This window comes from Canis lupus, chromosome 19 (genome assembly GCF_003254725.2).
Source record: "Canis lupus dingo isolate Sandy chromosome 19, ASM325472v2, whole genome shotgun sequence".
In the NCBI taxonomy this organism is placed as follows: domain Eukaryota; kingdom Metazoa; phylum Chordata; class Mammalia; order Carnivora; family Canidae; genus Canis; species Canis lupus.
The window spans coordinates 51,440,027-51,453,830 of record NC_064261.1 but is presented as its reverse complement, the minus strand read 5'-3'; the positions used below and the strand labels follow the sequence as shown (position 1 = coordinate 51,453,830).

Genomic DNA, 13,804 nt, shown 5'->3' with positions numbered 1-13,804 from the left:
TTCAAAATGTAATGAATACACAAAAATGAGACTTTACATTTATATATTTATATTCCCTTTTTATATTTACATATTTATATTCCCTTTTTTTTGTAGTAAGTCTTCAAAAGTCAGCCTAAATGTTACCTCTACTGCACATCCCAAGTTGGACCAGCCACCCTACAAGTGCTCAAGAGCTGCATGAGGCCAGTGGCTTCCATACTGGACAGCAGAGTATTACAATGAAGTCCAAAAACTCTCATCTTTAAAAAAGGAAAAATTTTTCATAGTAATAAAGAATTCGTTTAATTTCACGTTTTCCATGAAAGTACATATTACCTCTATTCATTTTTTAATAGAACTAAAGAAGTATTAACTTGTTATACATTTTCCCCTTGACAAGCTCTTTTCGATAAAGGCCTAGACCAGAAAATACAGTTTAAAACAGATCCTCAGGCCAATCTTTATCAAAGAGCCATATTTATTAAGAGACATTTAACAAACAAATGAACCAGCAAGTGTTGTTACTCTAGGATATAGTACTTGGGTTGTCTTTTTCCCACTTGTTTGAACACATAATTAGTAGGCTGTGTTGTTTAGTAATTATTACTGAAGAGCTAAACACTTCCTTCCTAAAGTCTACTTTTCACAAATATTATATAAATAAACCATTAGTTAGGAGGTTTTGATGCTATATGATGCCATTAGCACAAAGGACCTAAAAAAAGGCAGAAGCCTCCCCTAACAGTCAGCCCCACAAGTACCCAGGCACCACTTGGGCAGGGCACCAGTACCCATCACCCCAGTACCGAACCTGGACAAGGGAGTTGGCTTTCATGGTCTGTCTGCTTTCCTCACCTCACCACCCCTCCATCCTGCAACCCAACCTCTTCTGGACCTTGAGACCAGCCCACCTGGGCCTGAATCTGTGGACCCCTCTCACTCGACCCACTTAGCAGCATGCAGAGCAGAGACAGAAGGATAGCTCTGGAAGCCAGCCCAGGCCAGACCCCGCACAGGTCAGCTCCCCACAAAGTCAGATACAGGAAGGGACTGACTGCTTCGCACGGGATCCTGCCCACCAGTGACCAGGACCCAGACAGGTCTGGACACTGCCCAGTCAGAATGGAATTTGTTCCCCTCCACGAGGCAGGAGGCAGCCGCGATAGAGGAGAAGTCCCTTCCCCCAACACTATTCAAAGTTTCTGAAGTCAGATGGAGTTGTTATGTAATGGTGGGGGGGGGGGGTCCCAGATGAAAATCAATGATCCCTGAGGAATGAGGTTTTTTTGTTTTTTTTTTTTTTCAGAAAAAAAAAAAAACTATGACATAACATCCTCAAAGAACTGAAGCAGACTGCTCTTCATTTCCTTGCGAGGCAAAACGAAACCTGGGAATGGGGGAGATTGCTCAGTGAGAAGGCCTGGAAAAGGAAGAGGCCGCGAGATGTGCCATTCCAGAATTGCATTGCCAAGATCTTTAAATAAGTTGCTCCTAAAATAGAATTATTGATTGGCAGCTCTTACCACCATACATTGCAGTCTAGGAAGTTAAAGCATAAATTAGTGGGATTTTCCTTTTTTTTTTTTAAGATTTTATTTATTCATGAGAGACAGAGAGAGAGAGAGGCAGAGACACAGGCAGAGGGAGAAGCAGGCTCTCCATGGGGAGCCGGATGCAGGACTCAGATCCTGAGACCCCAGGATCACAACCTGAGCCAAAGGCAGATGCTCAACCACTGAGCCACCAGGTGCCCCCCACCCCGAATTGATTATTTAAGTGAAATCTCACATCATTTTATCCCTGACCTATATACATATATATATATGGTCAGTTCTCTTTTAAAGCCTCAATAATATTATCACAAGTAAAATATGAGCAATTGCTTAATGTCAGATACCCAAATTTCCCCCATTGCTTCATAAATTCCTTTTGCAGCTGGTTTGTTCAAATCAGAGTACTAGGTGCTACTGACTACACGTGAGGAGAAAAAGAAACGTTCATACATAAAGGACCTTGAAACAAGAAAGGAGGCTTTTGCTATGGAGTCACATGGGACAGTAGACCCATATCGGGATTTCCAGCCTCTCTCCCTTAATGATCACATCCCACTTATCCTTTCAATAAACCAAGGCCAGCAGTGCAGCGTCACCCAGAAAAGCTATTCAAGGAGCTTTTGCATTATAGCTTTTCCCTGCTACGTGCTCCCCGGCTTTCATTGGCTTGTGGAAACGTCAGGAAAGCAGGCAGATGGGTCACGTAGTTGTCTTCTGAGCTCAGTACCACCCTTCTCAGATTGGTACGAACTACATTTACAGCAATTCTTTTAGGTGTTTCTGGGTGTATTCATATTTATTACCTTCTCAGTTAATGAACACTCATCCTTGATGTGAATTGAGTATTGGAAAATAAACCCAACAGAATTGAGGGGAAAAATATATATGGGACAACAGAATCCACTGCAACATAATAGTTTAAGGAAAAAGTTTTGTAGTTTCCTTTTTATGTTTCTCATTCCTTTTGTCTCTTAAAAAAAAAAAAAAAAAAAAAAAAAAAAAAAAAAAGCTCTGAAGGGAGATAGGGAGATAGAGGTGTAGAAAAAGCACAAAATAAAAAGAAAATCCTGGGCAGCCCCAGAGGTTCAGCGGTTTAGCGCCGCCTTCAGCCCAGGGTGTGACCCCGGGGTCCTGGGATCAAGTCCCACATCAGGCTCCCTGCATGGAGCCTGCTTCTCCTTCGGCCTGTGTCTCTGCCTCTCTCTGTGTGCTTCTCATGATTGAATAAATAAAATCTTTTAAAAAATAAATAAAAAGAAAACCCCAGGGGCACCTGGGTGGCTCAGTGGCTGAGCGCCTGTCTTTGGCTCAGTCGTGATCCCGGGGTCCTGGGATCCAGTCCTGCATCGGGCTATTTTATCCCTTCTCATCCTACCACTGCCCAGAAGATATCACGGGCGGTTCCACATTAGCACCAAGAAGAAAGGGTGCATCCACCCTATTTTTCTTTAACACTAGAACCTTGGCCTCTATCTTTCTCTGCCTCGAGAGAGAGACTTAGCTTTTGATCACCTCCAAGAAACAACATCCTTTAGGATATTGAAACTGACAGGAGACAGCCTACAAAATCGTATGGTTTACATCAAAAGTCTGAAGGCACTGCCGTGTTCTGGATCTGTGGGTTAACAGTGCATGACAGCACATACTCTCGGTAAGAAGTTAATTTAGTTCAGGTATGAAGGGATGCCTTGGGAGAGGAACTGGCAGCGATTCCATCTGGTAAGCAAAGAAGTGAGAGTACAACTCAGAGGACAATTTACCCTCTCTGGATTGCTCTCTCTCAAAAACTATGGCTGCCTTAAAATCCTCTATATCCTGTTACCCAGCCATCCCAATTCTGAGCGTGTATCCTAGAACACAAGGCAAGTGCATGAAGAAAGGTGTGCACCAACGTTTATCACACCTTTGTTTATAACAGAAACAAAAACAAGCAGAAAAACCCAAATGCCTCACACTAGGAAATGGTTCTTGATTAGAGACATAATAGAATTATACGGACCCATTGAAAATGCTGATATCTAAACTATCCCGCTAAGCAAGAGTGGCTTTCAAAACAGAGTTCTGGAAAATCGTATCTTTGTTCTAAAACAAAGTATGGTGTTTTACGGAATGGAAAAGTGCTGGGATACACAAAGAGCGTTAACAACGGTATTTTCTGGTTCGTAAAATTAAAGGTGCTTTTTACACCTTTTTCATGCCTTTCTGCACAGCCTCAGCATTTTTTTCAATGAGCATGGAATATGTCAGAATCCCTGAAAAAGCGATTTCATTTGAGACAGTAACAACGAAACCATGAAGATGTCCCGAAGTAGGAAAAGCAAGTTGCCAGAGCTGGAGAGAGGTCAAGGTAAAAATCCAAGCAACTAACTCCAGGCTCTAACGTCTAACAGCATAGGACAGTCCGCATTCTTCTATTTCTTTCAAAAAATATCTGGTACTAAGCATCTACTCTGTTCCAAGCACTGTTCCGGGCCTTGTGAATAAATGTGAGTAAGCGGCACACATTTCCTGCCCTCAAAGGCTTTTCAGTCTACTTGGAAGAAAGGACACATATACCCAAACAAATGAACCCCAGTGCTGGGGGAGGTCAGCCGGGAGCGCACCAGTAGGTAACCTGGCCGGGGTCGAGGGGCAAAGGGGCCGGTCAGAAAAAGTTTCAGGGAAGGCATTATGGAATGAGACTCTGAAAGCACATGGATGCTTGTCCTTCAGCCACTCTGAGGACAGTCATCCCGGGCACGTGGGATGTGAGCAGCTGGGGTAGGGCGGGAGAGACTTAGCAGCCGAGTCATTTGGGGGAATAGAAGCACAGACGGAACATGGGGTGGGGGCGAGGTCGGGAAGGTAGGCAGGCCCAGCATACAGAGGGTCTCAAATGCCCCACTGGATCACCTGGGTTCCAACTGACGACGACTCTCGTCCTGACCCAACTTCAGTCAGGCCCCTCTGGGCCCTCTTCTCACCTGGGCCCTGACTTTGCACTTGCAGGTCTGTCCTTGCAGAGTCCAGTGTTAGCAGGAATCTAGCTCGGGCAGTTTGGAGAGACCCCCCCACCACCGTGCTCAGGATCTCCGCGCCCCTGATGACCTCAGAACCTAGATCTAACAGCACAGGGCAGCATCCGGCCTGCCTGCACCAAGAATCCTGGGAGGTCGGTTTCGCAAGAACCCCCCAGCCCCGGACGTCTCCTCTTGGTAACTGTCCGTCCACCTACGGGCCCACCGCCTGCAAGCTGCCCCGCGTATCGGAGTCCAGCCTCCCTTCTCCCCGCTGTTGCGACAGTGCGGACACCGGTCACCACGATCTCTTTACCACTTTTACAAGGGTCAGAAGAGTGTTTTTCTCTTCCACAACCTGAGGGGACCAGGGAGCCGGTGAAGGGTCTGGGCTCTCCCAAGGTTAGTCGGTCTGCCAAGAGCACAGAGATCACTGCCAGCAGATCTGGGAAAGGGGACGGCACCTGACCGCCCGCTACAGGCCGAGCCCGGTGCTCGGCACCCCTGGGCCAACCACCCCACAAGGCGGGAGTGATCCGGTCCCTGGCTGACAGGCCAGCAGGCTGAAACCCAGCACGCTTTAGCAGCTTGTCCAGGTCCGTGCAGCGAAGGAGGTGCAGGCGGGGAGCCGGTCCTGGGCCGCCTGGCTCAGCCCAGGTCTGCTGCTGGGAAGTTCTGGGAGGAATCAAAGACTCCAGGTTCTCCCACACTCTCGGCAATACCGGCAGAGACAACCACAAATACAACAAGTAGGTGCCTCCTGGAAGAAACTTGGTTGGGGTGCAGCAAGTGGGTTAAGGGAGGAGACTTCTCAGCCACAAAGAGGACCTTATAAAAAAAAAAACAAAAAACCCTGAGAGAAGTAAGGTGAAATTGGAGCTGTCAGTGGGGCTATTTTTTTCTTCAGTCAAGAGAAACCATCAGGGAGCAGGGAGTCCTGTTTCTGCTCATTTAATAAGTAGACACAGGTGGGAAAGCTGAGGCAGGGACCGACGGGAACCCAAAGGTGGGGGAGGTCTCCTATTTTAATTGGGGGAGAAAAGCCAAGAATGGAAACCATTGTCATTAAAGAGGGGAGTTGGGCCTGGCAAGCACAGGTGGAGGCAGAAGGAAATCCCCCGTGATACCTGAGTTATTTAAGGAAATACAGAAATTGGCCTGTCTGGAGACCTGGTTCTATGCAGGGAATAAGGGAAGAAGGAAGCCTCAGTCAAGGTACACTTACTAAGCAACTGGGCAACTACTGGGAGGGAGGCAAAGACCCGTAACACACACACACACACACACACACACACACACACACACTCTCTTTCCTCATGTGATCATTGCAAACAAAAGGATTAGCTGCTACAGTCCATAAATAAACGGACCGTGAGCTCTGCTTTCACGAACAGTTAGGAATTTCACAAGACTATCCCAAGTAGAAGGGAGTGAACAAATGCTGAAGATACAGGCGTGCAAGAGGGCTTTCAGGGGACAGAGTTAAGGGCAGTAATTGGAGGGGGGGGGCAAAGCTAATTCTGAAAATTAGAAAAATGATAAGGCAGATAGGAAACATGGGAGATACTAGCATTTATTGAGCATTTTCTCTGTGTGAGATGCTCTTTTGACCATTTCATGTCATTCTCATCGCCCTGTGAGATAAGTAATTTTATCTCCATTTTAAATATGATCAAATTGAGGCCCAGAAAAGTTAAGCAACTTGCAAAACAGCCCCATAACCAGCTAGTCAACCCACACTCAGTTCTGATGGACTTTCCCTGCTGCCTCTACCAACCCCATTCATCTAGGAAATACGGGCTGCGTGCTCACCTTGAACAGAGTGGTCTCAGCGGCATGTGCGAGATTATAGCTATTTTTTATTCTAGGGTTTCAGAGGGTATGTTTACTGGAAACCACTCATTCATTTTCAAGTGATGTAAGCATCTCTGAATTTAGGGCACAGAAGGATGAAGGACTGGTGTATCTCCACACTACTGACCACTACTATTAGTGCTCACTTAGACAAAGTGACTGAATTAACTCTTTAAAAGCCTGGCTCAGAAAAAAATAAATAAATAAAAAATAAAATAAAATCTTGGCTCAGAATACTACTCTTAGGAAGGAATACAAAATGGTACAACCACTTCGAAAAACGGCTTGGCAGTTTCTTAGAATTAAACATATAGTTAAATGTGATTGATATAATCTTTGGTATTTACCCAAGAGAAATAAAAATTTACCCTCACACAAAAACCTAAATGCAAAGCAGTTTATAGCAGCTTTATTCATCATCACTCCAAACTGGAAACAACCCAAATGTCCTTCAATGAGTGAATGGAAAAACAAACTGTTAGGTCCGTGTGATAGACTACCACTAAGGAATAAAAAGAACTGCACTATTGGGGTACCTGGGTGGCTCGGACGGTTGAGCATCTGCCTTCAGCTTGGGTAGTGATCGCCAGGTCCTGGGATCAAGGCCTGAATCTGGCCCCCAGGTCAGTGGAGAGTCTGCTTCTCCCTCACCCTCTGCCCTTCTCAAGCTCTCTCTCAAATGAATAAAAAATCTTAAAAAAAAAAAAAAAAAAACACTATTGATACGTGCGACAACATAAATCTCAAAGCGTTCTTAAGTAAAATAACCCAGGCTCAAAATGATCCTTAATACGTGATTCCATTTTTATGAAACTCTGGAAAAGGCAAAATTATAGAGAGGAAGAAGAAGCGGTTGTCAGGGGTGGAGAAGGGAGAAGATCCGACCAAAGGGGCGGCATGGGGCACGGGGCGTAAACGAAACTGTTTTATATCTTGAGTATGCTGGTGTGTGGTCTCAGTGGCCTCAAAAGATGTTCACACTCTAATTCCTAGACTCTGTGAATATGTGAATGTCACAGGGTAAAAGGGACTTTGCAGATGTAACTAAAGTTGCTAATCAGCTGACCTGAAAATGGGGAGCGATTCCGGATTATCCGGGTTGGTGCACTGTAATCAGATGAGCCCTTGAGAGTTGAAGGGGGAGGCAGAAGGGTCAGTAAGAGAGACAGGCAGTGGAAGTTGCAGGGGAGACATAAACCGTGAGAGGGACTGGTTTTTAAGAGAGAAGGAAGGGGGCCGTGTGACTAGGACCCGAGCGTGGCTTCTAGTAACTGAGAACAGCCAGGCCTGGCAGCCAGCAAGGAAACAGGACCACACTCCTGCGACTGTCAGGATGCCGCCACCAACCTGAATGAGCAAAGAAATGGATTTTCCCCCTGGAAAAGAAAAGGGCCCTGTCAACAGCTTGGTCTTGATCTTATGAGACTCTAAACAGAGAAACCAGCTGATCGGCTGGACTTCTGACCTATGGAAACTGTATGATAATTAATTTGTATAGTTCTAAGCTTTTAAACGTGTAGTTATGTGTTACGGCAGCAAGAGAAAACTAATACAGCGCTGCTACCCAACTCTGTATTTGTCAAAGCCCGTAGCATAGAACTACATACGCAAAAAAGTGATTTTACAGTGTATAAATTTAAAATAAAAAAAGTTTAATGTTCTTGCTTTTAAAAACCGTTACTACGGACAAAAAGAAAAATTTTAGCTGTTATTTCTTCTGTAGTCCTTCATCTCCACAATAACTCCAGCTTGCAATGTGGTCTCTGTCCCGGGCCCTTCTTCCTTTCTCGCGCTTCCACCAGAACTGATCTGAGTTCCCACAGGGTGAGGCCACTTGCCATGCCACTGACCAGATCACAGCCCATGGCTGACGCTCTGGCTTGGCTCTCAAGTAGGTCAGAACTTCCTGCTTTCCTAGCACTTTGACCAAGAGGAAGGCCCCAAGTGAGGAAACTCAAGTGTCCACATCCGTTTCAGGGAAGCTTCCTGGGAGCTGTCCAAGGCAGGGCGCCCGTCAATGCGGATACATCGAACAGTCAGAGCCCAAAGTAGTGGCTGACTCACCAGGACTTTTAGCAGCTAATGGAGGAGTACGTCCAGAAATGCTATAAATCCAGTATTTTTCCTCTGAAGAATCAATTTTCTAATCACTAGGCCATCCCCACCCTCCACTTCTAGCTCATCACCGCTGTTAAGAGCTTTCCTAATTTTTACCAAAGCTGAAGATACTGCTTTCCCAATTCTCTTACCGTATCCTGCCGTCTTAGCAGGCCCAAAGGAACAGCACTTCTCTTTAAAACTGTTTTTTTTTAACTACTCCCCACAGCCTACAGCCAATGAAGAGCCCACGAAATAAGTTAAATACACCAAAGTAAAGATTTCTAGATTCAACAAAGAGATCAAAAATATTTATCAAGTGCTTTCTATGGGCAAGGTACAAAGAAGCAAAACATAGATGGTCCTTATCTCTACATCTGGCTTACAATGTCACTGAACATATGATAAAACTAATAATCTAAGACAACGAAGTTGCGAGATCACATACAAAATAATGCGACAAGGGTTCAAGGTGGGGAGAGACTGAGGCCGGGGTGCTCAAAGAAAGAAACGTTTAGGTTTCTTTAGGGGAAAAAAAATGCAAAAATGGTGGAGATGATCCCTTCAAGACAGGACATTCCCTTAAAAAGACAAATCTAAAAACTCCACCTGCAAAATCTCCCTCTTACCATACATCTCCATAAAAACTGAACAGAACTTTAAAGAAAAAAAAAATGACCCTGGTTTAAAAAAAAAAAAAAAATCGATGCCCACATTCTCCACCAAAAAAAAAAAAAAAAAAGGAATTCTGAATTTAGACTAACAGCTAACAGAAATTCATTTTTTACATCTATCTGTTGGGAGTGAGGATGACTGACATTTCCGTATGGTTCTGGTCTTCCTTGGCCATCCCCACAACTGCACCTTGCCTGTGCAAGGAAAGAAATGCCTACCTAAGGCAGTCTCCACCTGCACCTGAACCATATGGGCTGGTGGCAACTGAATTGACTTGGGAGCCATTCTACTGAGTGTACAAAACATGATAGTCTGCATTTCCTTTAGCTACACATTATTAATTAGGAAGGGGAATGGTCCTAGCACTTGCCAACCCCAGTCCCAACACCTCCAGCATCTGACAGTCTTCTGTACGCACTCTCACCAAAAGATGTGTAAAAGAACGTTCATAGCAGCTTTGTCCATATTAACCCCAAAGTGGAAACTAACAATGTCTACCAACAGTCGATAGATGAATAAACTGTGGTACAGTCATCCAATGGGGTACTACAGAACCAGGATGAACTGCTGCTACACACCACAACATGGATGAATGTGACAAGCACGATGCTGACCGCAAGAAACCACACGCAAAAGCAAACATACTATATGGTTTCGTGTACATGAAGTTTATTTTTAAAAAACAAGTTAATCTATGGCATTAGAAATCAGAAGAGTGGTTACCCTAAGGTAGAGGGAGCGAGTGACTGGGAGGGGCCCTAATGGGACTTCTGTGGTCCCCAAAATGTTTTTTTTTTAAACATTTTATTTATTTGATGGAGAGAGAGGAAGGGAGGGAAATGGAGAGCACAAGCAGGGGGAGCTGCAGGGAGAGGGACAAGCAGGTTCCCCACTGAGCAGGGAGCCCAATGTGGGGCTCAATCATAGGACCCTGGGATCGCGACCCAAGGCAAAGGCAGCCACTTCACCAAATGAGCCACCCAAACGCCCCAAAATGTCTACTTCTTAGTCTGAGAAATGGTTTCAAGGGGGTGGTTACTTTATAAAAGCTTTACTAAGCTGTACCCTTATTACGAGAACACTTTTCTATATGGATGCTTTACTTCAATAAAAAAACGTAAAATCCAAAACTGTTGTATTGAAGGATTATAGTAAGATAATCAAAATCTTCACTTTGCAGTTGAAGAGTTAAATGTGTATTCACATCCACAATTTTTTGTTAAATTATTCATCTTACATAGTGACTCTGTTTTAATGTGTTTAGTCAATATCCTATGTATATTTAGATGGGAAATATAGTTCTTGGGATTTCTGCCTTGCACGGAGATCAAAGAGGATGATTTATTAGTCTCCTTCATTAGTCTTGGTGCATCACTCTTAGAAGACTCAGAAAACGGAGGAAGAGGAGAAGAGAAAGGGGAGGAGAAGGAGGAAGAGAAAAAGGGGGAAGGAGGAGGTGGAGAAGTCAAAGAAGAAACAAGCTCCCCAGGCTTTTCTTTAAAACCTCTGGGAAAAAAAAAAAAAAAAAAAAAAAAAAAACAGGGTCACCAGAACATGTTCTAGTGCCGCACAATTATTTGTTCAAAAGAATTGTTACAAGGTAAGGGGCAGGGACTAGATGTCCCCAGGAGCTCCCACTCTAAACCACAGCCTGGCTCAGGAAATAGCAAATCAGAGTGTGGGCTGATCCCAACTGAGAGGGGGAACCCAAACCAGCTACTCGCTGCCCCCGGTGCCGCCCGGGCCGGCCGCAGGTCCCAGGTGCGAGGTCCCGCCCACCGCCCACCCCGCAGCGCACCGCGTCTTCAACCGCAGGCGGAGAACAAGCCCCCCCCCCCCGCCCTCCTAGGCCAGCTCCGGGTGGGCGCAGGGACACGCGGCCTCCGGCGGTCACGGCTGCCCACGACGGGGGGAAGGGGGCGGAGGGGCGCTGCCGTTCTAGGGGCATAGGGCAGCCCCGGGCGAGACCCCAGACCCGCCCCCTTCAAGGAGGGCGCCTGCCCACCTGCCCCGCGAGCACCTGCCCCACGAGCAGGAGCATCTGCCCCACGAGCACCTGCCCCGCGAGCACCTGCCCCACGAGCAGCAGCATCTGCCCCACGAGCACCTGCCCCGCGAGCACCCGCCCCGCGAGCACGAGCACCCGCCCCGCGAGCACCCTCTCCGCGAGCAGGAGCACCCGCCCCGCGAGCAGGAGCACCCGCCCGCGAGCACCCGCCCCGCGAGCAGGAGCATCTGCCCCACGAGCACCCGCCCCGCAGCAGGAGCACCTGCCGGGCCGCGGGCCTCCGCGGGGGCTGCGGCTCCACCTGGGTGAGGCCGACGCCCCGGAAAGCCCGGCGGGCGCCCGCGGGGCCCCTGGGTGCGCGGCCAGCCGTGAATCCCCGGACCTCAGGGCCCGGCCGCGGGGGGTCGGGGGCGGGCCGGCCCGAGCATGCTCAGTCATCGGGATGACATCACTCGGTCGATGCCGGGCCGGGAAGGCTGCCGCGGCTGCATCAGCAGCCTGGAGCGGACGGCGGGGCCGTGTCTGCGGGCCCGGGGGGCTCCCGTGGGCTCGGTCCCGCCCCACGCGGCGCCATACAAAGGGGCCCCGTCAGCACACACCCCGGGGCGGCGGGGGTCACGGGGCGGGGGCGGGGGCGGGCAGACCCGCATCCCACACCCCGCGGGCGGAACCGGAGCCCTCCGGAGTTCCCCGCCCCCAGCGGCAGCCCGGGTGCCCGCGGGGGGGGGGGAGGGGAGGGGGGAGGGAGGGGAGGGGAGGGGAGGGCCGGATGGGGAGGAGGGGAGGGGAGGAGGGGAGGGGAGGAGGGGTAAGGCAGGACCGGGGGGGGAGGGGAGGGGAGGGGGAAGGTAGGAGCAGGCCGGGGCGGGGGGAGCGCGGCCGCGACCGCACAAAGTAACTTGCGCTCCGGGCAGGGGCTGCGCTCCGGCCCCCGCCCCTGGCAGGTGGGCGCGCGGCCCGCGGTCCTCCCGAGCGCCTGCGGGCACCAGGTGGGGGTCGCCTCCCCGGGCGGCCCGGCCCGACCCGACCCGACCCGACCCGACCCGGGGCGCAGGTCCCGGGCCGCCGGCAGGAGCCACCCCTGCCCCCCCGCCCCCCGCCCTCCCATGCACCGCGGGGAGCCGCGTCCACGCGGCGTGGGAGCTCCCGGCCGAGGCCAGGATTTTTCCAGCACCTCTTTTTCCCTCCCTTGCGCTCAGGTCGTGAGCGGAACAGGTGAAGCGACCGACCCACGGGCCCGCTGCCCGGGGCCCTCCGCGAGCCGCAGAGACGCGGCCTGGAGGGGAGCCAGGGCACGGGGGGGCAGGACTCTCCCCACGCGGCGCGGCCGGGCGGAACAATAGGCCCACGCGGGCCCCCACCCCGCGAACAAAGGCGGCGCCGGGCGCTCCCTCGGCGCACCTGCCGCCCCCCACCTGGGCCCGCCCGGGGCCGCCGCGGGGGGGGGGACCGGGAGCGGCGCCCTAGCATCCCTGCCGTCGGGGCCGCCACGCGCCGCGGACACTCACCCCAATCACCACGGTCTCCTCGCCTTTGAATTTGGGGATGAATTTGTCCCCCCGGAGGATCTCCGCCTCGTTGAGGGGCCGGAACCGGCACATCACCTTGATGCTGCATTCCGCGGGGTCCGCCATCGCGGCGGGAGGGGGCCGGGGCTCGGCGAGAGCCGCCGCGCCCGCAGCCAGGCCGCCTCCTGCAGCCTCCGACGCCGCCTCTCAGCGGGGCATCGCGACCTCGGGGGCCGGGCGGGTCCCCGGCGGCCGACCTGCCTCCCCGGCCGCGCCCTGGCCCGCGCGGCGCCCCAGGCCCACCTGCCCGCGACCACGCGGCCGGCGGCCCCGGCGATGCGCAGCGAGCGAGCCTCGCCCGGCTCAGACCTCCCGGGCTCCTGCGCGCCCGGCCATCCTGCATCAGCACCAGCGCGCTCCGCCGCCTCCCCGGGCCGCCCCGCCCCTCGCCCCGCCCCCCGGCTCGCCCGGGGTGACGTCACTGCGGAGGGCCGCCCCGCCCTCGCCCGGCCCCGGCGCGGGGCACGCTGGGACTTGTAGTCCCCTGCGCTGCGGGCGGAGAGGCCGGGACGGGGGCTCGCGGCTGGCCCAGGGCGTGACCCCGGGGTCCCACATCGCGCTCCCTCCCTGCAGGGAGCCTGCTTCTCCCTCTGCCTGGGTCTCTGACCCTCTCTCTGTGTGTGTCTCTCGTGAATAAATAAATAAAATCTTTTTAAAAAATGAAAATAGGGCAGCCTGGGTGGCTCAGCGGTTTAGCACCTGACCTCAGCCCAGGGCATGATCCTGGAGACCCAGGATCGAGTCCCACGTCCGGCTCCCTGCGTGGAGCCTGCTTCTCCCTCTGCCTGGGTCTCTGACCCTCTCTCTCGCTCTGTGTGTCTCTCATGAATAAAAAAATAAAATCTTTTAAAAATAAAAAATAAAATAAAATCTCTAGGTCAACCAGGTCTATACCCTCTCTCTAAACCTTTTCATCACCTCCAAGGAGAAGCCCTTAGGATAGCGCCCAACGTTATGGGCCATTTTCTCTGTGCTGAACGGTTTTGTAAGAGCTGTGAGGAAACTAAGGGGACAATGAGATTTGCATGGATATTTGAAGCCATTGTTCCCCCAAATGCCTGCACGTACCAG

The 13,804-nt window shown here is 50.8% G+C and overlaps 1 protein-coding gene across 1 annotated transcript in view; it reads right to left on the bottom strand.

Moving 5' to 3' along the window:
- The window catches only part of KIF5C (kinesin family member 5C), a 148,399-nt gene extending 135,476 nt beyond the window's left edge, over nt 1-12,923 (bottom strand). Inside the window, exon 1 of the mRNA XM_025431833.3 lies at nt 12,674-12,923. Within this exon, the coding sequence (XP_025287618.1) occupies nt 12,674-12,799 (126 nt within the window). The 5' untranslated portion in view covers nt 12,800-12,923. The remainder of the gene's footprint in view (nt 1-12,673) is intronic.
- Nucleotides 12,924-13,804: the final 881 nt, after the last annotated feature.